Here is a 22,586-nt window from a genome sequence, read left to right as displayed (position 1 = left end):
CCCCAAAATTTACCCCCGGGGTAAAATTTTTGGGGGGGGTAATTTAAATTTTATAAAAAATGTAGTATTAAAAATGCGCGCGAAGCGCGCAAAAATTTTTTTTATTAGAGATTTTCTATTTTGGGAGGGGTAAATACCCCCCCCAAATGGTTTGGGGGGGGTAAATACCCCCCCAAAATCGTTGGGGGTGCCTACGGCACCCCCAAGGTAGGGGTAATTTTTTTTTGGGGGGGGTATTGTTCACAAAATTTTGGGGGTGCCAAATGGCCCATTACCCCCCCCCCTTGGACGCCTATGGTTACGCCCCTAGCCTCTAGGGGCTTCGCCCTATGAAGTAATGGGAAGTCAACCCTCCTAAATAGAAATATTCAAAATGTTCAAAAACTTTATTCTGTGGTGATATTAAACATAGGTTGTGCGCTGTAAGCACAAAAATTTCAATTCGTAAAAATTAAACCCAGGTTGCTTGCCGTATACACAAAAATTTCAATTCGTAAAAATTAAACCAGCTAGGTTGTTCGCATACACAAAAATTAATATTAAAAAATTTTTTTTTTTGACGGGGGGGATTCATGAGGGCTTCGCCCCATGTTGCAGTGGGGTTCCCCCACTTTAATTACTGGTTTTTATTTACAAAAATTAAAAAATTTGGAAGTGGGGATTTTTTATTTTTGAGGGGGGATGGGGTATCCCACCCCCCCATGAAAATAGCTTAAAACCACCAGAGGAACAGTAGGTATATTCCCAGAAGGGTAGAGCTCAATTTGATCAGCAGTTACTGAGATTTTACAAAAAATGTAAATACATTTTTTTTGGCAAAAAAATAGCCTAAATCCAACACAGGACCAGTAGGTATATTCCCTGAAGAGTAGAATTCGATCGGTTCAGTGGTTACCGAGAACTTAAGGGACGGACAGAAGACAGACATCAAGCTAATTTGTATTATAGACGATAGTCACGTAGTGGCTATGCCCTACATGCTTCTAGGGGCACTTAAATGGAAGTGGGGGGGGGGGGGGGGGCGGGAAGACGTGATGGTACCCTCCCTAAAAGTCATTAACCCTATCTTGACCCTGTGGGAAACTTCCCTGTTAAGGAAAAAATGTATGCTCTCTACACACACATAGAAATGTTACTTTTAAATATGGATTTAATTGTAAAGCTTTTTGAACTAACAATTGTACCAGAACAAAGTTTACGTGATCAAAGTGTTAGTTGTCTGATGGATGTTTTTTTATATATAAAACATCATCTCTCTTCCAATGTGTACCAAAAATTAACAAGAAATTCAAACATAATGCCTTTATTTAAAAATAATGATTTTCGCGCGATTATAGGAAAATAATAAGGTTTTTATATAGACTATTTTACAGTAACAAATTAATATAATTTTTTACACGGCAAAAATAACTTTATTTACATTGAAACTTAAATTAAATACAAAAAGTATCTTTTTTCTTTTGAAAATGTTTCCAAAAACGAACAATAACCCCCAAAAGCCTACATTCTAAAGAATGGGGCCTGGAGTCATTTTAAACCAAGCAAAAAAGTGGCTTTAGGGCTAAAAAAACTATTTAAATTAATATTGCTTACATGCATATAAGCGTAAAACATTAAACTTAATATAAAGAAAAATATATTTAACTAAGCAGACTATTTCTTCATTTTAAAAATGAAGATTTATGTTGTAAAATATGACTTACGGACTATAATATGTAACAAATATGTACATTTAAGAAAAAGATAGTGAACCTAAAGAAAAATAAATTTGCGTTGAACTTTCCGCCAATCAGATATTTCGACTTATTTTAATAATATTTATTTCAAACTCGTACTTCTTATCGATTATCATGAAAGACATTTAAAAGGCTATTAATAATTAGCAGAAAGGCAAAGATATTTTCTTCAGGTTCAATATCTCTTCCAAAACAAATCATAGCTCAATTATAACAGCATTTAATTTAAAATAATGTCATTTTTGTTAATAGTTTTTTTTCATTTACAAAAATTTTCACATAAAAATGTACTTAGTTTTAATCTTTTTCTCTTTATGGCGACGTTTAACATGCCCAAAAGTTCATTAATAGTATAAAAAAATATCACTTAAAAATCATTTGGATCTAAGCCGTTTGCTAGCACTGGCCGTGATGGTTTCTTGCGGCTGATTGGCGGCAGACGCCCGCCGTTTGCGAGTGGGCCTGGCTGCGGAAGGGGTTTCGCTGCTTGATACATCACCAGCGGAACCTGAAAAAATATCGCAAAATGTAACAATTCTGTTAGTTTTTTTGTGTGTGTAGATTTTCAAGCCACAAAAAAAATTAAGATAGGTCTGATGCTATTATATCTGAAACGTGTTAATTCTGAATCAGTCAGTAACGGTAATGAACTTTTCATGGGAAACTTAAGACATCGAGACAAACGCCGTGCTTCAATGTTAACTTATGAATCTTACAAGCGAAACTTATATGCACAAACTTCTTTATTGAATATGGTTAGTAGGTAAGTTTCGTACGAATTTAGCATGTTCAGTGGTTTATTGCAGGCAAGGATCTAAGGGATAAGACAATGGCTTGTAAATTGATGTACATCCCCAATGATGTTACACAAAATCACCCCTCTTGTAGATTAAAATTAGTGGTTGAAACGTTTAAACATTAACTTCATAAACCAACCAATCAAATTCAGTAAAAGTTCTCAAAGTTGTTAAGCCAAGTAATAAGAATACGTTATTAATAACTTTGGGGACTAGTGTAATAAACAGCCCAATGTCCTCTATCTCTCTGGGGGTTGAAAACATTTTAGGTGCAATAAATCAACCTAAAATAAATACATTTTAATAAATCAACTAAAATTCCCCAAGCCAACGAATAAGAAATTTGGGGACTTGTGTTATAAAATTTAACAACCCAATGTCCCCAATCTCTTTGGTTTTATTGACATTACCTGTTAGAGACTTTCTGGTAGGCCTAGCAACAGATGATTCAACTTCGCTGCTTACTGGACTTATGGAACCTAAAAGGGTTGGGGGTAAGTATAATTAAGAATAAATATAGCTTATTGCTAAAGGTTTGGAAAACAAATATAAACTTTGGATTTGGAAAGAAAACGAAGTAGCGGGTTTTGTCGTATTTTTGCATTAGATTTTCTCCTATTTTTATCCACTGCAGAGTAATCATTATTATTTATCTAACCCAACCTATCAAAAGCTACTGTGAAAATACGACAACTACCCCCCCCCCCCCCTTCTTCGTTTTCTTTCCATGGAGGTCGATTTTCAATTATTTCCAGCATAATGTACCAGCAATTTTATTTTAGATGCACCTTCCTTTTTTTGATAGATACTTGAATGAAACTTTTAAAATGAGTTAGTTATTGCCCAAATTAAACGATTCTTTCAATATTAACAAAAATCTCGTATACAATTGTTATTTTTTCGCGCATGGGATACTTTTAAAAAGATTATAATCATCAAGCCCCCTCCCAAAAATACACGTACTACACTTTAAATCTGACAATAAAATACAAGATAAAAAGTACGACCATAAAGCAATATATCATACAGGGTGAGTCAGAAAAAACTGAGTTTTTCGATTTTCAGAAACAACCAGAAGGATTACAGAAAAAATAATTATATGTCCTTGTTCTCTGTACAAAAGCACATCAAACTTGTAAAAGGTGTTTTTCATTATCTCTAAAAATGCGGCCTCTATGATCAGGGGCGTCCAAGCTTTTTTTTTTGGGGGGGGGTAAAAAAATTTAGGGGGGGGGGGGTAATTCGTGTTTGGGGGGGGTAAAATGGCGCGCGAAGCGCGCCAAAATTTTTTTTTACCCCCCCCAAAATTTTTACCCCGGGGGTAAAATTTGATTGGGGGGGGTAATTACCCCCCCTAAAGTCTGTTGGGGGGGGTAAATACTCCCCCCAAATCTGTTGGGGGGGGTAATTACCCCCCCAAACTAATTTACCCCGGGGGTAAAATTTTTGGGGGGGGTAATTTAATTATGTAAAAAAAGCACCTACCTAATCTATTAAGTTAATAAGTACTATCCTATAACATAAAGTAGTAAGTAAGTAGTAGTAATTTGACTATAGCTTCAGATTTCATTACTTTTAATACTGAGTTCTCCTTTTTAGGAAAGCTTCACATAGATCCCATGATGGTTCCACACTATTATAGGTCAATCCTTTGAGTGGTTTTAGGCTATTTTTCTTCTCCCTTTTTACCCTTTAGAAAACATGAGTTCTTAGATGCTAAGGGCGCCACTACTATTCAAATATATAGTAGTATCTCATTCTTTAGAACATAAAAATACAATAATTAACTCACTAACCAATGAACTAATATGATTATACTTTAAAGTGAAGCGTCTTATAGGTCCTGGTAAGTTTTATAACTAGTTTTGAGACACCCTGACATCCTCCCAAAAGAAATCGCCTATACAAATTCTTTTTCATTATTTAATGAAATATTTAATTTAGTTAGGTATCTATTTTATGGAATCTTCAGTGCTTTACAATTACATCATAGATCCCCGGGATGGTTTTAGCCCTTATAAAGGCCCAAGCAAATAAAACATGATCAAACTATTAAATTTTTTGTTATCATGGTTAAGAACTGTTTTAACTGGTTGGACTATATTGGGGTATAGTCCCTTTTGTGGCAACGCTCTTTAAGGGGCGTTTCTTCGTTTTTTTCACACAAGCTTCTCTCCTATTTCTAGCCCCTGCGGGGGGCCAATTGCTTAACCATGTGGGGCAATCACCTAAACCAATATAACCTATCCTAAAATAAACTATCAAAAGCCATTTAGGATATACTTTTCATTAACTATTAGGAGACCAAACGAGGAACATAAAATATATTACACCTCAAGGCTGGAGTCACACTATGACTTTTTTTAGGGGGGGGGGGGGGCGGGGATTACTCCCTCCCCCCCCAAAAAAAATTTTTCAGTAAAATTTTTTTTAAGAACATTCAATTTGGGGGGGGTAAATACCCCCCCAAAAAATTTTTTTTTAAAGAACATTTATTTTGGGGGGGGGGTAATTACCCCCCCCAAAATGGTTTGGGGGGGGTAAATACCCCCCCCAAAATCGTTGGGGGTGCCTACGGCACCCCCAAGGTAGGGGTAATTTTTTTTTGGGGGGGGTATTGTTCACAAAATTTTGGGGGTGCCTACGGCACCCCCAAAATCGTTTGGGGGTGCCAAATGGCCCATTACCCCCCCCCCTTGGACGCCTATGTCTATGATAGGTGTATGTTCACGGCTGGACCCTCAGATGTCAAAACTTTATTTTAGTGTTTGGCCAAAATGACTTAGCAATTGTATCTGTAAGTACGTCTAATAACACCCTTTGCTATTTTTAAAATCCTAGAAAATTTTTTTTGCAAGAAAATTGCATAAATTCGCAACCTTTTTTAGAACCACTACATAACTCGAGTTTTAAAACTTTTTATATAAAATCCTTTTTACAAAAAATATCAATAATTACTTAAAATTAAACCTGAAAGAAAAAAAATCTCATTACACGTGTTAATTTGCATGTTTTAGGCCTCTTTTTGAGGAAAGTATAACTTCCACATTTTTGACAATAATATATTTTTTTAACATTTCAAAGTAAAATATAATAAAACTTAAACGATTTTTCTTGAATTATCAGTTGAAAATTTCATCAAACATGCAATTTAAGTGATGAAAATTTAATAAAATCATTTTTTGAATGTTTAGAATTACCAATTTTCTACATTTAAAACAAAATGTTAACAAAATTTAAAAACATTCTAATATATAACTTTAAAAATCAATAACATTTTATAAAATGATGTTTTAAAAAAAAAATCATTAAAAGGTATTAAAATGCATTTTAAGTTGCTTAAAATTAAAACGAGAATATCTTTTTACACTTTATTCTTTGTAATAGAGATTAATCGTCATTTGCTGAAAATGAAACATTTGATAAACTAATTGAATCTTTTTGTGACCATGTTTAAACTTTTTAATTTTTACACTAAGGTGTTTTTTAATGAAAATCTTTGTTGAATTCTCTTTTGCGACAAAAAAAGAAAGGGATTTTTTTTACTATTTCTAGGTTATCTTATGTAATTTAAACTACATAATATGAAATAATTTTTAATTGTCTTTCTTTTGAGCCACAAAACACTGTAAAATGTAACATATATGCAAAAATAACAATTTTTGAATGAATATTATAATATCCTTATATGACATTGCATCAGAGCTTATTCTTTAGATCATATGTTCATGAAAAGTAGTCATAAACTTGGAGGGTTGCGCTATTTATTAGAATATTAAATAAACTTGAATGGTAAAAATATTAGCATAGCCTTTGTCAATTCAAATGCTTTAGGTATATTATTCGGAAAGTTAGTTAAAAAAGAGAGAATTTGCTGTGTATACTGTTGAAAGACTTTCAAAAATGTAAATTACAAAGCAATCCTAAAAGATCGGGTCGTAGGCGAGTCTTAGTCGGGGGTTTTCTGATAGCAAATATTGCGTTATTGGTATACAATGTAAAAAAAACATTTTAAAGAAATTCTTTAAATAAAACCCAACGTGTATTGGCAGTACAAACATCTTAATGCTAGCAGACATATGTTTATCAACATTTGCAGAAAACTATTTCCACAAGAAAAATTATTCAGGTTTCTACTTCACAATTTTAAATATTTCTTTCTGATAAAATGTTTTACATATATAGTATAATCATTTACCAAAAAAAATATTTTGATAATTTAGATTTCAGAGAAGATTAATCCTTTCAAAAAACTAAGACGACATTTTGCATCTTCTGTCATGACATTTTAGAAAAAAATATAAAAAACCAAAATTTAGTATGAAAACTATTTTCATCGATTTTTCTGAAGGTATTATTTTATTCTGTGGCTTTGTTATTATCATTTACTTATATCGAAAGTGCCAAACATTGTACCCTAACTTATTCATTTAATAAAAAACTAACCGTGTGTTGTAAAAAAATGCCTTGTGTGAAAAATGTTGATCAAGAAAAATTAAAATAACTCATCTATTTTGTATTAAAAAATCTTAAAATTTCAATATTTATTTAGAAAAAGGTCTAAGAAAAGTACCTTAATGAGATTTAAAGGTGAAATGCTTTTTGGCTCCTATAAAAGCATTTTTAGAATTCTGCAATTTGCCATTTTTTCATATTTCTTGTTTGTGATGCATGTGGTTTAAAAGAATCTTCTATTATAACGTAGCTTATAGTAAAAAGAAAAAAAAACCTTTTTATTTGACAAAAAAATCTCTTAAGATAAAAAAGTTATCAAGGTTTGAATTTTTAAAATAAAAATGCCTTTTAGAAACCCTACCCTATTTAAATGAAGTTATTATGATGGATTATAACACACAAGTATAATTTGTCAAAAGGGGGCGGAGATTTTGGAGATTAAATCCAGTCTTGCACCAAAAATAGAGGAAATTCAGGGGGAGGGGGGAGGAATTTAGGTAACAGGATGAAATATTTCCGGTCATGAGCTGGTTTTCTGGTCAAGGGGTATTAAATCTTAACAATAGATTACAACAAAACGTTTGATTTATAATGTGATAATTTGATTTAGTTAAATTGTATTTTTAAGATGTTAAATATTTACAATCTGTTGAATAAAAATTTTATGATCAAAAAATATGTTTGTTTATCTTTTTAGAATGAAGGACATTTTTTATTATAAATAAATCTACCTAAAAAGTACAAAATAATGGTCGAAAAAGTCATCACACACACTTTTTGAAATCTTTATGCTGTAAAAAGCGCCGTTGTTTTCAGAGATATTCAAAAACACCTTTTCTAAGTTTAATGTATATTTTTATAGAGAACAAGAACCTATAATTTTTTTTTCTATATTCCTACTGGTTGTATCAGAAAATCGGAAAACTCAGTTTTTTCTGACTCACCCTGTATATTAATCATTAATTATCACAGACACTTAAATATTTTTTTTATGGTGATTTATTTATTACATTTGTCTGAATTTCAAATAGGAAGGTAGAAATCAAGTATGTCAAAACTATTCATGGAATGAAATAACACTTTATTTTTTTAATTAAATTTTAAATCCACGAAAAAATAATGAGAAATAAGCGCAATCTTTTAGTCAAATTCCCCTTATTTTTGTAATTACTATTCATAATAACAATCTACCACACATTGAAGGCTTAATTCAAATCTCTATCTCAACCGTCACTTGGTAAATTTCGGCAAAATGGGTTAAAAATTTCTAATAAAATGGCCCCACTTGATTAATCTTTTACAATAAATATTATTTAATTTTAAAATGTTTTATAATTAATGATTAATAAAAGTACGTTATTTGAAGGGCAGCTACTCTTTAAATTACGACCTTTTATCATTTAAATGGCAAATTATTTTGTATTAGGCTACTGACGAAAAATCCGCAAATTGCCGCGTCGAGGCGACAAGAAACATAACCCTAACCTCTATTAATCTCTATCCCTGGCCTATCAACGACTTGAAACATACCTTTATCATCTGAATCACTGCCGTCCGAGCCGTTCCTGAGATCCAGCTGACTTTTTACAGGACGCAACAATACAGATTCCTTCACTTCAACACTCAGAGGTCCTAAAATAAAATGATTTTAGAATAAAGTTTTTTAATAATAGATTATAGAACTAGTGCTGTAGCTTTTTTTTGCGGGGTGGTGGGTAGGCAGGGATCTAAAGGGATAAGACAATGGCCGATAAATTGATGTATATCCCCAATGATGAAACTCAAAATTACCCCTTCTGTAGATTAAAATTATTGGTTGAAACGTTTAAACACTGAACACTAGTGTATTAAACAGCCTAATGCCCCTATCTCTCTGGGGGTTGAAAACATTTTAGGTGCAATTGGGTGTAACCCTCCCAAAAATTAGATACAACCCATTCCTGGACCTTCAAAAGCTTCACTGTATAGGAAAACCATAAAGATATCGGTTCAGTGGTTAGCAAGATCCTTCGGTACACACAGATAGAAAATAGACAGACATCCTGTTACTTTAATAATTAACCCGTTAGCGGCTGTATTTTAGGTACCTGTTGTGGTCGTTGAAGTCGAATTTGAGGAAATTTTAGTAGGCGATGAATGCGGTTGCATTTGGCGTAGCCGAGACTGCTCTTTCTGAAGGATTCTTAGGTCTTTCTAAAATATAGGATACAGTGATATACACAGTCTATTTATATTATACATATATGTTATATTATATTGATAAAGTGTTCCAATGTTTGATAACAAGTCGTCAATTGGTTCATAAAAATATTAAAAACAAGCCCCCTTTAATCTAAAAAAAGGGGGGGAGGGGGGTAGAAAGTTCTTTGTAAGTTACATTAATAGTAATCTATTTCGACAAATAGAGAACCTTTAAGTTTTAAAGAATTATCAAAAAATATTAAGTTCCAAATAATAAGCTACTTGTTTTAAAAACTACAAGATGGAAAATAAAAAAAAAATTATTTTGAGATATTAATCATTAAAAGAGAATAGAATTAATCATAGTTAGATGGGATTTTTGTAGTCAATTTAATGTGCTCTTAATATGTACTTTATGAAATAAAAAAATTAATCTCATGATGTAATTTAAAAATGTTAAAAAAACGCCTCCATAACACTAACACGAAAATGTAAAATACATTTTCTTTAAAATTCCCTGCAATGAATGTAAGCCCAGGATTTCCTAACTAAAGAAAATTTATTCGACCCCCAATTAGTGCAACTACACTTAAACAAGCAGGGATGCGGAGCCAGAGCAAAGAGCTGACATATTTTGCTGGAGCCGATATTTTCGAAGCGGCTCCGGCGATACCTAGCTAAAATATATCTGGAAACCCTTTTGAGTTTTTAAAGTCTATTTTTCTTTTCCTTCAAAAGTTTTTCTTGATTTTAGTTCGGGCCTGGAGCCAGAGCCGGAGCTGCACCAAAAATGAAACTGCTCCACATCCCTATTAATAAAAATATATCCGTGCCTTTAATAGTCTAAAAACCTGACTAACCACAAAATTATCTTTTCATACTGGATAATACTTAGCTGAATCTTTAAATCATTTTAGTGGTGAGCCAGATCGGGGTGAGCCAACTTTCCACCAATGAGAGCATATATAAACAAACATCAATTCAACGATGCTATTTTTGATAAAAAATTAAACCCAACTCTTTTAATTTATCCCTGTTTTAGCAAAGAAGTAAAAAAGACCCCATCAATAGTGTTTTACGAGCCAAAAAAGAGATCATCTTTTAATCTTTAACATGATCAATTATGTTCATAAATAGCGAAGCGGTTTTAATCTATAAACAGTTGTATGTAAAACAATTTTAAGGAGGATAATTTGATAAAAAGGGTACAATGGTGTGTGATTTAGAAGCCCTGGGCGTGCTGAGGGGTGGTGTGGATGGGTATCAGTAGCCCCGTAGAATAAATAATTGAGGAAGATTGATTTTCTTTTTTTTCACCTCAAGAAGGCTTACACCTAACTTGCAAATTTATCTACACGCTTTGCTACGGAAATTTCAGAAAAGGGGATTAGAATATTCAAATTAACAAAAATAATTAAGACAGAAAAGGTTTCTTTACGTCCAACAATATCAATGTTCCTAATTTTAACTAAGATAAAAAGTAATTCACATATCTTTAGGGTTGAAAACATGACGGGTCGTTTCTAGTTTTAAATTAATCATTTGTTATTTTCATTGTAATTCACATGACATTTTAAAACCTGTAAAAGATAGGTAATAAACCCCTGACAATTTTTACAGGATATGTATTCTTAAGAAACTTAAGGTGTCACTAATGAACACATAGGGACATATTTACTATTTCCCCCCCCCCCCCCCTTCTAAAAAGTACCCTAAATATTATTCCTGTTCTAATTTCGCTTCCTAGGAAATGGGTCCAAGAAACCAACGTGCCATCCAAGCATAGACGTCCAAGGGGGGGTTGGGGTGAAGGGGTGATTACCCCCCCCCCCCAAATAAAAAAAGCTTCCCTCTATGATAAAAAGATTAACCCCCCCCTAAAATGAGGTTAGAGGTGCCGTAGGCGTAGGCACCCCCAAAATTTTTATTTTCTAATTTTTACCTCCCCTAAATGAAAAAGCTTGGACGCCCCTGCATCCAAGATAACTTTTTAGCAATTAAAAGGGATAGTTTCACGAAGTGCATTTAAAATAAAAATAGTGAACTGTGAGTTTTTTCTATTTTAAATAACGTAGTAGTGCATAATATAAAGTTATTGATTAAAATTAAAAGATTTGACCAGGGATTTTTCTTAAAAAATGAGTTTTTCATTTTTATTTTCAACTTCGTTGCATGTTATATATGGCAAAAACTTTTTTGTCATAAATACAACTTTAGATAGCATTTACTAGTTAAAAGAACTTCAAACTTTTTATACAACAAAATACACATAACAACAAAGAATGACCAAAAAATATTTAATATAGTACTTAGAGTAGTGATCTTTTTATATGTCTTAGTAGAATATATTAGGCATTGGATAGATATGATTGTGATAAAGAATTTTAACATTGACCTGACCGAACTTTTTTATTTGACAATATCTAAAAAAGTTAGTGATTTGCAACATAAATTACATGAGAATGGTCTTTATATATATATATATGTTGTATGGTTAGTTGGTATTTCCGCATGAGATAATGTGTAAGTAAACCAGACGGTTTTCTTTTTTTTTTTAAAAAGAATCTATAGAAAACCTGTCCTATAATGAACCGGACGTTATTTTTTATGTTTTTTAAGTAACTTGTCACAAGGGGAACCCCTGTTCAATTTTTTTACAACTCTTGTGAGATATGTGGAAAAAGATTCTCTGATAATGGTGTTTTGGCTATACATATTTGGAAAAAAATAGACCATTCTCATGTAATTTATGTGGCAAATCACTTTAACTTTTTTAGATATTGTCAAATAAAAAAAGTTTGGTCTGGTCAATGTTAAAAATTCTTTAACATATAATCATATCTATCCAATGCCTAATATATTCTACTAAGACATATAAAAGTTCACTACTCTAAGTACCTTAACTCTTTAAATACACTTCGTAGAACTATCCCTTTTAATATTGTATTATGTTTTAGCAAACATGGCAATTTTTGTTCGTTTTTATATCATTAAAGAATAGTTTTTGTTATTAACGATGATATTCTTTATTCAGATATATTATCCCTCCCCAATGTTTACAGCCTTCAAACTAAATTGATGTGAGGAGGTCATGTGTGTTTGTGTTTGTTTCTGCACACACACCCTCACACACACACACACTCGCACTAAATTTTGCATTTACCCTCTCTAAATCTTATTTCTGTAAAGTCCCTTTTTATAAAACTAAGCTTCAAGCTCCGTTATGATTAAAACCTAGACGGGAAAACTTGATTTACTTGGATCAATATCAGGATAAAAGGCTTAATATTTTGTAAATACTCCTCATACCAATAAGAATCCAGTTTATTTCTGTTGTTTGGACTTTATATAATGCTATCAAGCATACAAGTTAGGACATCAAAGGGGTAGTTGTACGAAGTTCATTTAAAGTAGATTTTAGTGAACTGCGTATTTTTTTCTGTTCAATACCTAGTTAAAACTAAATCTATAGGACATATTGAAAGAATTTCAATTTTCTACCAGGTAGTTTTAAAAATATTAAGACTTGAAAATCATATTTTTTGGATATATGCAACTTATATGGCTGTCTTACTTTCACAAAAACAACATGACAATTTTGTGATTCATAATTGTTTGTTACCTATTGTAATACAAAACTGTATATTAGATGGTATTCTTGTAACTTATGCTTACAATCAAACTTGTTAAATGCACTTCATGCAACTATCCCTTTCATTTTTTAATGAAGAAAATGTAATTTTTAAAGCTGCAATAAGTATTAACATACCGAACTATATACTTTATGAAACTCAATCTGTCCGCTACTTATAAAAGTTGTCATCCTTGTTATAATTACTGAAGACAAATATTTTTGTTTTAAGAGCGTTCTGGTAAAGATTGAAGAGCTGCTTCGTTTTCAAGATTTGCTTTTTAAATAAGGGACTTCACAAAAATACAAGGTTGATTGAAAGTTAGACAATTATATATTTGCAAAGTAGAGGCGAGCTCAAAAAACACATACACACACATGCACGCATGCACTGCACACACATAAAGGGTTTAAAATAATATGTACATCAGATAAGAGGTCTATTTACACTGGGAATTCCAAGATTTTTTTGAGTTGTAATTTACAGGCAAATTTACTAAGACGTTTTTAAAATAAATTCATTTTCAAAACTAAATACCAATAGGATGTAAATAATACATTAAAAATCTTAAATAAGTTGATCTTTTTTTCACGTAATAAATTAAATGGGTTAAAAGGTGTGAAGTAAGTTTTTGTATTTTAAAGTAGCTAGGTACTACATTAACTAGATAAAATGGTATTGACTGAAATTAAAATGTAACGTTGATATTTGGAAATTATTTAAAAGAAAAAAGGGTTAGTTTTACGAAATGCATTTGAACTTAAATTAGTAAACCTCACATTTTATCCTGGTTAAATGGTTAAACTACATTTATATGGCATATATTTGAAAGAATTTCAATTTTCTACCACGTAGTTTTTAAAATATCATGACTTAAAAATCGTCTTTTTAAATTGCATTTATCACAAAAAGACAATTTTCAAGTCTTGATATTTCAAAAACTACGTGGTAGAAAATTGAATTTATTTCAAATACATACTATATAAATATAGTTTAACCCATTAACTAGGAAAAAATATGCGGTTCACTAAATTAATTTCAAATGCATTTCGTGAAACTACCCCTTTAGACTAAAAGAACAATTAGCATTGCAAATGGATATTAAACACCAGGGATTTCAAGGGATAAGACAATGGCCAATAAATTGAACTACATTCCCAATGATGATACAAAAATTACCCCACCTGTAAGTTACAATTAGTGGTTGAAACGTTTGGACACTCAACTTTTTAATCCAACCAATCAAAACTCAACTAAACTCCTAGTCCTCAAAGTTGTTTAGTCAACGAAAAAGAAAATAATATGATAAACTTTGCGGACTAGTGTAATAAACAGCCCATTATGCCCTATATAAACACTAAATAGGGTTGTTGATCCGAAACTTTTTATTTAAAAATATAAAAGCCAAACAAAAGAACCATAATTTTTTAATTACCTGTAAAGCAGGCGACATAATAACTTCCAGATTTGAATCATAGGTCTCCTTACAACTTAAAAAAGAAACAATTTTCATCTTATGCTAAACAAAATGATGATAAACAAAATTACCCATTCTGTGGATTAAAACCAGTTTGTAACTAACCAAAATTCAATATAAATATTCAAAGTTTTTGAGTCAACGAATAAGATAACATGGTTGTAAAACTTTATGTACCAGTATAATTTTCAGTCCATTGTCACCTCTCTCTCCAATATGCCTTACTTCCATACCAATAACGAATATGTAATACTTACAAGATATCTTTGCTGATGACATCAATATCCAGGAGGCCAAAGGTATTTCCTTGCTTGTCCAGGACATCAGCCTCCAGGTTACAGGTAGAAACTGCTGTCAGAGGAGTCACAGTCTCACATGGCCAACCATAGAACTAAACAAGGACAATTGTGTTTATAAGTAGCGCGGCAATAGCAAATTAATAAAGTTAAAGATAAGTTAGATAGATAATTAAGTTGAAACTACTATCTTAGTATATATGATTTAAGCAAAAATCACAAAGCGATGCTGCACTACAGTACGTACCTCTTCAGTCTGTAGCAGCATTGGTTGCTTTAGCTGTTGTTGGCTCACTGGCGCAGGACCGCTACCGTTTCTTTTCCTTTTCTTCAAACTGTCCAAAACCTTCTCCATCTCCGACTCTGTTTGTTCGAGTTCAACATCTACGTCATTCTTAGCGTTATCAACGGATGTTTCAACTGTTGATGTCAAGTCCTCACTTTTAATATCACATTTAACGGTTTCATGATCTTCTTTTTTAACAGAAGTTGACTTACGCCGAGCTTTGCGTGTGGCGCGCGTTCCTGGTGTGTTTGCCGCGTTTTCTATTAGAGCAGCTGGCGCATTTTCTCCAACTTCGCTGGTTGATACAGCGGCCCCGCTGCGCTTGCGTGTGCGGGTCATTTTTTCGGGTGTTTCAGTCAACATTTCAGTAGAATCAACATTAGCTGTTGAGGTAGGCTCTTCCTCATTAGTTTTGGTATTGTTTACTTCTACTTTTATTTCTTCAACTTTTATGGCATCACCAGCATTATTTGTTGTTTCAAGAGTGTTGCTGGTAGAATCTGGAAGTTGGCGGTCGATACCTGCCGTTCGTAGGTACATCTGAAATATTTATTATGAACAGACTAAGAAGGTAATTATAATCATTTTTACTTTTTAGTTTAATATACTTCATAAAATATAGAAAATTAAATAGTAATACTCCTTTCCCTCTATAAAAAATAAAACCTACATTAATTCTTTCTTTGCTGCTCTTGACTCTGGGTGTATCCACTTGTGTTGCAATATCATCTTCAATCTTTATCTGCTCTGCATTATTGGCTGGCCTTGAGGACTCAGCGTCTGTCTCCATGTTGCCACCAGATGTATCTAGACCTCCAACAGAATATTCGGCACTCGAGTATCTGTTGTTAGCACGTCTGGTTCGCTTTCCGCCTAAATATTTGGTTTATATATAAAAATTATGAATACTTTGGGTACATTTTCACATAGGTACGTTATTCTTTACAGATAAATATTTACAGATATGGAGCTATTACTTTTTAGTTGCATTTTTTTTTGTACATTTTCATACTTAACAACACAATAGCAACTACCATACCAAATTCAAATGCGGCAACTCTTTTACGGCCGAGTCTCGATAGATTTTATGCTAGATTTCAAAAGGTGGCACTCCCAGAGGTGTATGTTATGCACAAGATTTATTCCCCCACACCCCCCTTTATGAACCCTCAATATTTATGTAGAAAGAGTAACAAAAAAATAATTTTTCCCACCTGATTCCTCAATGCCAGAAAAGAATGTAGAGTAGGGATCATTTCTCAGCTCTCTTTCTGCCTTGGTTTTGGCTTGTTTGGGATCCTTGGTAGGCACCCATTCGACAACAATATCATAGCCGCAACCACGTTTCTTTGCTACAAAAATAAAAGAAAAATATTTAATAAAAGAAGTACAATAATATCACCAATAAGTAAGTAAATTAAGGACGATTACGTGTAGTTATAGCGAAGCTTTTAAAATTATAAGCTAACCATATGTAGCAAGATAAGAAATGGAAATATCAGAATTCAGGATAGCGAAATTACACAATCCTTCAAATTAATAAGGAAGGGGATGGCTAATTAAAAAAAGGGTGGGGGGGGGGGGGGGGAGGGTTACTAGTACAGATGAAAATAAAAATATCTTCTAACTTTTCCTTCCTATTAACAAAACATCTATTTAGTAATTTAAGGAAAATTCGTCTATTATTTGTTTTCTGACTTGTTTAAAATGTAAAGGCAAAATATTTTTCTTTGATGCCTTTTATCATCCGAGTGCCTAATAAAAGAGTCCTATTGAGAAAAAAAATACCTTTCTTTTGTTGTTTCTTCAGATAGTCAGCAATTTCTTGCTCTGTAGGCATTTCCAACTCTTCTGGTTTACACCTACAAAGGGATAGTTGCATGAAGTGCATTTCAGAAACATGATTTCAAGCATAAGTTACAAATATACTATCAAAACCATAAAATTTTGTATTGCTATAAATCACAAAAAAATTAAACATCACTAAATTAGTCGTCATACTTTTTCTGTGAAAATAGCCAACTATATAAATTGCATTTATCACAAAAATACGATTTTCAGGTGTTGGGTATTTTAAAACTACCTGGTAGAAAATTGAAATTCTTTCAAATATATGCCCTATAAATGCAGTTTAAACCATTGAATAGGAAAAATATGCAGTTCACTAAATTCAAGTTCAAATGCATTTCGTGCAACAACCCTTTAGAAAATTAGCTACATCTTTTACAATTTTGTAACTACATAACGCAACGCTATTTAGAAACAACGTTTATAAATCAAATTTTAGATCATGAAAAGAAACGAAGTAGCAGGATTTGTCGTATTTTCTCTTATATCTAGCTCCTGCGAGAGGCTCTAACTCTACAGGGCCAATTTCCTAACCCTGCGGGGCAATCGTTAACATTTACCTAAAATAACCAATCAAAAGCTACTGTGAAAATATGACGAAACTTCGTATTCTTAGTTTTCTTTCCATGATCCAAAACTTTTAATTAATATCTTCTTCAGAATATTTAATAAATAAACTTGAATTAAATCTTACTTGGCACCAATAATGTGAGGTTCTAGCCATTGGGGTATGGGGGCCAAGGTTCTGGCCCCGCCACCAAGACTAGAATCAATGTTGGCGAGAAGGCCAGTTGTATCACAGTCAGTAGGCAGGTCAATCTAAATAAAAAAAACAGGTTTTAATTTAATGAAAAAGGGAGAGGTCATTTTCTAGTAAATCCCGTAAAGGTGTGTGTTATAAGGCCTAAAAATAGTAGTAGAACGATAAGGTGCTCTATATATTTGTATTTCCTATTGAATAGAACAATAGGGAAGAAATTTTTTTTTTTTTTTTTGATAACCGTACCTGGAATATCTGAAATTTCTATCAAATGCTTTGTTTGGCTCAAACTGACACAAATAAAAAAAAAATATAATTATAATAAATCAACCTGTAAAGAATGACTTCTTCCTTTGTTTAATGGTATAGATTGTTCTTAACCTTTACCTTGTACCTATAGAAAACATTATTATTATAATTATATTTTTTTAAATTTTTGTCAGTTTGAGCCAAACAAAGCGTTTGATAGAAATTTCGTATTTTTTTTAGATAATCCAGGTACGGTTATCAAAAAAAAAAAAAAAATTTCCCTATTGTTCTATTCAATAGGGAATACATATATCTAGAGCACCTTATCGTTCTACTACTATTTTTAGGCCTTATAACACACACCTTTACGGGATTTACTAGAAAATGACCTCTCCCTTACTTATTTGATTTTAAAACGCTAGCTGATTACCTAATACTGAGATATTTAAATTGCATTGCCATTGATAAGTACCTAATTTGATTTACTGTTAACTATTTAAAAATGGGAAAAACTTTTTTTGCCTACCATAACGGATTAAAATCAATAGATTAAATAATATAGCAAATTAACTGCTTAAATTACTTACTGTAATGGTTTTAGTTTCTGGTATGAATTCAGCAAGCCTGTCTTCACTAATTTCCCTAAAATAATTAATAGATCATTATATAAATTGATTAGTTTTTAAGGACGAGTTCTTCAGGAAATGGTATATTTTTGTTTTTACCCCCTTTAGCATCAAATGAAGATATAGTAATCTTCCTTATACTCTGCATGGTGATCTTTAAGTTTCGAAATGAAACTAAGGATATATACTACAGAAATGATTCTGTGAAGTATAATCTTATACTCTGCATGGTAGCTAGATGATAAAAGGAAACCATTTTATTAATATCTTTTTGAACTAGGGCAAAATCCACGATCTTAAGACAACGGTAAATAAATGTGCACATCCAATTAAGCCGGTTTGTACAAACCAATTAAGATTTAATTAAAATAAAACTCTCTAAAACGTAAAAATAAGTTTTTGTGTATCAGTAGAAACTCCAGTCCAATGGCCTCTCCCTCCTTGCTAATTTAATAGCTGATTTACAAAAAAAGAAAACCCACCAAAAATGTGTATGTCTTACCCAATCTTGATATTATTCTGATCCTCAAAACTGGCGGCAAGATTGTCCCTGTTCTGTGCAACCATCTCCAAACAATCCTCTCCAAATCCAAAGAAAGGTTCCCCGACAATTTCATCAATATTCTCCACCACAATGTTGTCATTAGTAGCTGTGTCGACCATTTTAGGGGTATCAATTTTCTTGTTGGATTTTGGTGTTTTGGTAACCTTAAAAAAATTAAGTATTGCAGGGAGAGAGAGAGAGAGAACAATAAGATAATAGCTATTTTTGCATCGTATTATAAACAGCTTTCCACGGATATAAAAATGTACTATTATAGGATTACAACCAGTTTTCTTTTCCTCAAGAAGCCGAATGCACTGCACGGGCTAAAAAACTGGTTTTACTTATGATTGTACATTTCTATATACGTAGAAAACTGGATATTATACGAAACTATACATAATTTTTCAGTATGGCTTATAACCGGTTCTAATCCACCGGATATTAAGGGGGGGGGAAGTTCTGACACATTTGCGTAAACGGTGATTATTGGCTTTATCTTTAGACTGAGAGGATAGGTTATTAGGGATAAAATCATTCTTATATGATGAATTTCCCCCAGATTTAAGATTTTTTGGATAGGCCTCCAGGTTCCGGAGCTCCAGGCCTCCAGGTGGTCTCTGGACAGGTAAAAAAATAAAAAAATTCTTATTTGAACAGTTAGAGGTAAGTTTATAAAACAACATAAGCTTCTTTTTATATATTATTTATATATTTGAAGAAAAAATTACAATCGGCCTCCAGGTTTAGGTGCTGCAGGCCTCCAGGTGGCCTCTGGACAGGTATAAAATCCAAATTTCTTATTTGAACAGTTAGAGGTAAGTTTATAAAACAACATAAGCTTCTTTATATATATTATTCATATATTTGAAGAAAAAATTACATTCGGCTTCCAGGTTCAGGTGCTGCAGGCCTCCAGGTGGCCTCTGGACAGGTATAAAATCCAAATTTCTTATTTGAACAGTTAGAGGTAAGTTTATAAAACAACATAAGCTTCTTTTTATATATTATTTACATATTTGAAGAAAAAATTACATTCGGCCTCCAGGTTCAGGTGCTGCAGGCCTCCAGGTGGCCTCTGGACAGGTATAAAATCCAAATTTCTTATTTGAACAGTTAGAGGTAAGTTTATAAAACAACATAAGCTTCTTTTTATATATTATTTTCATATTTGAAGAAAAAATTACAATCGGCCTCCAGGTTCAGGTGCTGCAGGCCTCCAGGTGGCCTCTGGACAGGTATAAAATCCAAATTTCTTATTTGAACAGTTAGAGGTAAGTTTATAAAACAACATAAGCTTCTTTATATATATTATTCATATATTTGAAGAAAAAATTACATTCTGCCTCCAGGTTCAGGTGCTGCAGGCCTCCAGGTGGCCTCTGGACAGGTATAAAATCCAAATTTCTTATTAGAGGTAAGTTTATAAAACAACATAAGCTTCTTTTACTATATTATTTACATATTTGAAGAAAAAATTACAATCGGCCTCCAGGTTCAGGTGCTGCAGGCCTCCAGGTGGCCTCTTGACAGGTAAAAAATAAAAATTTCTTATTTGAACAGTTAGAGGTAAGTTTATAAAACAACATAAGCTTCTTTTTATATATTATTTATATATTTGAGGAAAAATTTACAATCCGCCTCCAGGTTCAGGTGCTGCAGGCCTCCAGTTGGCCTCTGGACAGGTAAAAAATCCAAATTTCTTATTTGAACAGTTAGAGGTAAGTTTATAAAACAACATAAGCTTATTTTAATATATTATTTATATATTAGAAGAAAAAATTACAATCGGTCTCCAGGTTCAGGTGCTGCAGGCCTCCAAGTGGTCTCTGGACAGCTAAAAAAATCAAAAAAAATCTTATTTGAACAGTTAAAGGTCAAGTTTACATAAAAAACAAAATGAGCTTATTTTTAGATGCTTTAAAGATATTTGAAGAATAATTTACAATTAGCCTCCAGGTTTAGGTGATGCAGGCCTCCAGTTGTACTCTGGACAGGTAAAATATCAATATTTCTTATTTCAACAGATGGCGGTAAACTTATAAAAAAAATTAGCTTATATGTTATTTATATATTTAAAGACAATATTACAAATGGCCTCCAAAATAATATTATAATAAGTATAATTTTAAATTACAATTGGCCTCCAGGCTCAGGAGCTTCGGGCTTTGAACAGGTAAAAATAAAAAAAGATAATGTCATTAACTCCTACAATTTAAACCTTTGAAGTCTCAATGTGTAGGACCTAATAATATTATATGTTAGCGTTATCCTCTTAAAATTTTTTTTTCAATTTTGAAAATTTTGCTATCCCCGACTAAACTATAAAACCTGGCAGCGGCACTTTTTTACAATTAGGATTGGTTAGATTATAGGCTAAAAGCTGAGTACCCATGGCTAGGCAGGTCAGAAGGCCGAGAGCCGCGGCCAGGTTCTATTGTACTCAAAATTTTAAATTGAAGAAAAATAAATCCTAAGAGGATAATACCTAAATGTTTAATTTCAGATAATCTAGGATGGGGTGCAAATTTTTTTTTACATAATTTTCATATAAACATTTACTGGCAGTTTAGACTACTTAACAAGATCTGAAATAATGGACACATCGTTAATAGATTCACCTTCTAGGCAAGTAGTTTTTAATATATAAGAAGAAGCTTATGTTGTTTTATAAACTTACCTCTAACTGTTCAAATAAGAAATTTTGATTTTTTACCTGTCCAGAGGCCACCTGGAGGCCTGCAGCACCTGAACCTGGAGGCGGATTGTAATTTTTTCTTCAAATATATAAATAATATATAAAAAGAAGATTATGTTGTTTTATAAACTTACCTCTAACTGTTCAAATAAGAAATTTGGATTTTATACCTGTCCAGAGGCCACCTGTAGGCCTGCAACAACTGAACCTGGAGGCCGATTGTAATTTTTTCTTCTAATATATAAATAATATAATAAAATACGCTTATGTTGTTTTATAAACTTACCTCTAACTGTTTAAATAAGAAATTTTGATTTTTTACCTGTCCAGAGGCCACCTGGAGGCCTGCAGCACCTGAACCTGGAGGCCGAATGTAAGTCTTTCTTCAAATATATTAATAATATATATTAAGAAGCTTATGTTGTTTTATAAACTTACCTCTAACTGTTCAAATAAGAAATTTGGATTTTTTACCTGTCCAGAGGCCACCTGGAGGCCTGCAGCACCTGAACCTGGAGGCCAATTGTAATTTTTTCTTCAAATATGTAAATAATATAGTAAAAGAAGCTTATGTTGTTTTATAAACTTACCTCTAACTGTTCAAATAAGAAATTTGGATTTTATACCTGACCAGAGGCCACCTGGAGGCCTGCAGCACCTGAACCTGGAAGCCGAATGTAATTTTTTCTTCAAATATATGAATAATATATATAAAGAAGCTTATGTTGTTTTATAAACATACCTCTAACTGTTCAAATAAGAAATTTGGATTTTATACCTGTCCAGAGGCCACCTGGAGGCCTGCAGCACCTGAACCTGGAGGCCGATTGTAATTTTTTCTTCAAATATATAAATAATATATATAAAAAAGCTTATGTTGTTTTATAAACTTACCTCTAACTGTTCAAATAAGAAATTTGGATTTTATACCTGTCCAGAGGCCACCTGGAGGCCTGCAGCACCTGAACCTGGAGGCCGAATGTAATTTTTTCTTCAAATAT

General features: G+C 32.5%; 1 protein-coding gene and 1 pseudogene across 1 annotated transcript in view; both read right to left on the bottom strand.

Annotated features, from left to right (window-relative positions):
• Positions 1 to 1,287: 1,287 nt before the first annotated feature.
• The window catches only part of LOC145335436 (uncharacterized), a 49,103-nt gene continuing 27,804 nt past the window's right edge, over positions 1,288 to 22,586 (bottom strand). Inside the window, exons 33-45 of the mRNA XM_080181181.1 lie at positions 18,846 to 19,051; positions 18,305 to 18,359; positions 17,403 to 17,527; positions 16,649 to 16,722; positions 16,075 to 16,212; positions 15,531 to 15,733; positions 14,822 to 15,400; positions 14,536 to 14,669; positions 14,237 to 14,291; positions 9,076 to 9,181; positions 8,519 to 8,620; positions 2,944 to 3,012; positions 1,288 to 2,244 (exon numbers count right to left, since the gene is read on the bottom strand). Of these exons, the coding sequence (XP_080037307.1) occupies positions 2,111 to 2,244; positions 2,944 to 3,012; positions 8,519 to 8,620; positions 9,076 to 9,181; positions 14,237 to 14,291; positions 14,536 to 14,669; positions 14,822 to 15,400; positions 15,531 to 15,733; positions 16,075 to 16,212; positions 16,649 to 16,722; positions 17,403 to 17,527; positions 18,305 to 18,359; positions 18,846 to 19,051 (1,980 nt within the window). The 3' untranslated portion in view covers positions 1,288 to 2,110. The remainder of the gene's footprint in view (positions 2,245 to 2,943; positions 3,013 to 8,518; positions 8,621 to 9,075; positions 9,182 to 14,236; positions 14,292 to 14,535; positions 14,670 to 14,821; positions 15,401 to 15,530; positions 15,734 to 16,074; positions 16,213 to 16,648; positions 16,723 to 17,402; positions 17,528 to 18,304; positions 18,360 to 18,845; positions 19,052 to 22,586) is intronic.
• LOC145305072 (small nucleolar RNA U3) lies at positions 18,454 to 18,561 on the bottom strand (annotated as a pseudogene).

This window comes from Acartia tonsa, chromosome 13 (genome assembly GCF_053477335.1).
Source record: "Acartia tonsa isolate MP-2025a chromosome 13, ASM5347733v1, whole genome shotgun sequence".
In the NCBI taxonomy this organism is placed as follows: Eukaryota; Metazoa; Arthropoda; class Copepoda; order Calanoida; family Acartiidae; genus Acartia; species Acartia tonsa.
The sequence above is the reverse complement of the archived record's forward strand: the minus strand, read 5'-3'. Positions and strand labels throughout refer to the sequence as shown.